At 34.1% G+C, this 3612-nt stretch overlaps 1 protein-coding gene across 1 annotated transcript in view; it reads right to left on the bottom strand.

Annotated features, from left to right (window-relative positions):
• Positions 1-391: 391 nt before the first annotated feature.
• Positions 392-3612, bottom strand: part of LOC117122967 (serine/threonine-protein kinase fray2-like) — a 3900-nt gene continuing 679 nt past the window's right edge. Inside the window, exons 2-3 of the mRNA XM_033268751.1 lie at positions 2450-2541; positions 392-1157 (exon numbers count right to left, since the gene is read on the bottom strand). Coding sequence (XP_033124642.1) covers positions 525-1157; positions 2450-2541 — 725 coding nt within the window. The 3' untranslated portion in view covers positions 392-524. The remainder of the gene's footprint in view (positions 1158-2449; positions 2542-3612) is intronic.

The following is a 3612-nucleotide window of genomic DNA, read 5'->3' on the forward strand; positions in this document are numbered from 1 at the left end:
ATAAATAGAGCTAAATGGCAGAAATTGGTTAAAAAATTTGCAGCCACTGACGATATTAAATAAGCTAAATGAATTGACTGATTCGCATATTTAAAATTTCCACTATAAAAGTATATTTATAATCTAGCCTAGCCTGTACTTTATACAGTATAAGGAATATGTAAACCAATTGTGTATATACCTCATCATTTAAAAAAACTTCACACCAAGACAAAGAATCCCATGATTTAATTCTTAATACTCTGCAGCAGGAATATAACTTTGGTTCCCAAGTATGTACTTGTTAAACTCTTGTCATACACAAGAGATAAGCTTGGTTTCCATAAAAATCACTGACTCCTTTGGCAACGCTGGTTGGCCAGTTGAATCAGAGAAGCATTCCTGATTGTAGCTACGCAGTACAAGGTTTGATGCGAGAACGCTGTAGCGACTGTGTACGATTCTATGGAAACCAGACTTAACACGGTCAAACATCACCCATATGTAAGCTTTTGAAAACACCCATCATAGTAAAAGCTTGGTTATCACCTTCGGTCTCGATGACTCCTGGAATTGTACTTATTTCTATCTCTTTCTCTATCACGTTTTTGGTGTCTGTCGCGACTTCTACTTCGATCTCTTTCATGTCTTTGGTGCCTGTCACGATCCCTGCTTCTTTCTCTTTCATATCTTTGTTGTCTGTCACGACTCCTGCTTCTTTCTCTTTCATATCTTTGGTGCCTATCACGATTCCTGCTTCTTTCTCTTTCGCGATTTTGGTGTCTGTCGCGACTTCTACTTCTTTCTCTCTCATATTTTTGGTGTCTGGCACTTTCTCTGTCGTTTTTGTGGTGTGTTTCATGACTTGGGCTCCTTTCTCTCTTTCGATGATCTTTTCCATCTTTGTTTCTTCCTTTTTCTCTATCTTTTCTCCTATCATGATCAAACTCTTCATCTCTTTTCCTTCTGGACACCTCCCTCTCCTCCTGATCTTTTTTTGACATTTTCTTCTTGTCTTTTCTTTTAAATTCCTCCTCACTGTCTGATGAATCATCTTTCTTTCTGTGTTTCTTCTTTTTCCTCTTCTTCGAATACCTGTTATCTTCTGATGAACTGGATGATGATGATGGTGATGATGAGCTGCTGGAGTCACTTGATTCCTGGTTTCTTGATGATGTCTATAAAGTTAAAAGTAGAGTAATCAAACCTTAAGAATGAGCGAGTTCACAATTATTTTTATCACTTCTATTCCAGGTAGTTACTGAAAATGAATTGAAACAGCAGATTCTGTTGTCACCAAACTAATTTCTTTTATATTCTCAGAAATAAATTATTGAATTCAAAAAATTCAGTTGAGAAAAAATTCTGACAGACCTCTTTTATTGGTTGATTGTAAAAAATATTATAACAATAATAAATTATTACTTTAGTTTAAAAATGATTTGTGTTGATTTTTGTTGTTGTTGATTGCTGCTAAAAGGTTTTAATTATTTTAATTGTATTGTTTATTCTAACTGATTTTACACAGTTTATCAGTACAGTATTTTGTACATCAGTTGAATTTCACCATATGATGCAGTCAACATATATGTATAATTTTTTAAATAACATGATTATTATAATCAAACATTTCATCAGTTGAAGGCAACAAATCAACTCAATCAATCACCTATCAATCCATCAATAAATTTTTATAAAGACAAACTTGGAATTGAAATATAATATTTTTGTCTTTGGTTGTCTTGTTTTACAACCAAAGAAGGTTCATTTTTAAACAGATAATTAATGTTTGAGTGCAATTGGAAGAATATTATCATTTGTTGAAAGATTGACTGTTCCACTCAATGAGGCAGAAGGCAACAAATCAACTCAATCAATCACCTATCAATCCATCAATAAATTTTTATAAAGACAAATTTGGAATCGAAATATAATATTTTTGTCTTTGGTTGTCTTGTTTTACAACCAAAGAAGGTTCATTTTTAAACATATAATTAATGTTTGAGTGCAATTGGAAGAATATTATCATTTGTTGAAAGACTGACTGTTCCACTCAATGAGGCTGAGAAAGTTGAATGGAACAGTCAATCTTTCATCTCATAAAAATATTCTTTCCATTGCGCAAGTAAAAAAAAATAATTTGCTTTATAACACACCTAAAATAGATTCTTGTCATTTTATATGTTATGAAAAAAATAGAATTAAGTCTACCTATTTTCTAAATGGAACAGTCCATCTTCTTTCAACTAATGAAAAGATTGTAGAACTAACTTTTCATGATAAGTGACGAATGGTGTAAATAACGAATGTCACATAACATGAAATCCACTAATAAAATGACAAGGATCTATTTTAAGGTGTTTTATAAAACAAATAATAATAATGATATTATTTATTATTATACTCCTCCTCGTGAGTTGAATCATTGCTCAAAGAATATAATAAACAATTAAAAAAAATTGGTTAGTACCATTTGTTTTCGCATCTGATTACTTTCTCTGTGTTGATTTGAAGTCCTCTGTTCACTCTTATCATTGGATGGATTCGGGAACCTTCCACCAACTGCAAAGGCAAAAAAACCCAAATTAATTAGTGATTATTCTCTCAAAAATTTTGTTATTCTTTATTACAAATATTTTCATTTTGTTCACTAGGGATAATCAACAGGCAGTAGGCCTATACCTGTAACTCAAGGCTGGCAATACATTAAGTGTGACTGCACCCAGAAAAAAACCGGACCCGGGTGAGTGGTCATGCGGACTTGAACAGAACTCAGATGAAAAGTTATTTGACACTTAAAAAGCATAATGAACCCTCTGAAGTGACAATCAAATTCCATTTTAACAACCGACCAATAGGAGTAGAGCATGCTTGTTAGACAAAAACACATGCTGTCCCAAAATATATTCAGGCACAGTACAATAACACATTTACAAAAAATATAAACAATCTTTGGCAACACTAGTGGCAGGTGAAGTCAAACTTTTCCTGTCAAAAAAGCATTGACCCATGTCGTCCCACATCACAATGAGGTCGTCGTACTAAAAACAATATGTTGCTGACAGTTATTGTGATTGCCAATGCCTAACATTTAAAAGCACAATGAACCTTCTGAAGTGACAATCAAACTTAACAACCAACCAATCATAGCAGGGCCAGGAACACATGCTTTTCCGACAAAAACACATGCTGACCCACGAACAGGTTGTTTATATATGTTTATGCTATTGGTTTGTGGGCCCTTAGCTAGAGTAGGGAAGGACCTTAGCAGAATTGTCAACTTTGGGCCATTCTAAACCAAGGATTCAATTCCTGGGCCCTATATGCGGACACTTGGTGTGGACCCCCTGTCGGACTTGTTAAATCCCCTCTCAGCAAGCCTCTGTAGCCACATTGTGAACAATGTGTAATTCAATATTCTTGGGGCTAATTCAAACATTCATTAGGACGAGTAAAATAAGGAATGTAGGTAAGAATGGCCCCGGAAAAAATGGCCCCGGAAAAAATGGCCCCAGAAAAAATGGCCCCAGTAAAAATGGCCCCATATGACAGGTAGGTAAAAATGGCCCCAATAATCAAATTCTGAATTAAAACTGATTTTCTTGAGTCATTATATGCATTTTTTTATCTTAA

The sequence above is a fragment of the Anneissia japonica genome, unplaced genomic scaffold, assembly GCF_011630105.1.
Source record: "Anneissia japonica isolate Jap-2015-1 unplaced genomic scaffold, ASM1163010v1 scaffold288201_len66592_cov119, whole genome shotgun sequence".
Classification (NCBI taxonomy): Eukaryota; Metazoa; Echinodermata; class Crinoidea; order Comatulida; family Comatulidae; genus Anneissia; species Anneissia japonica.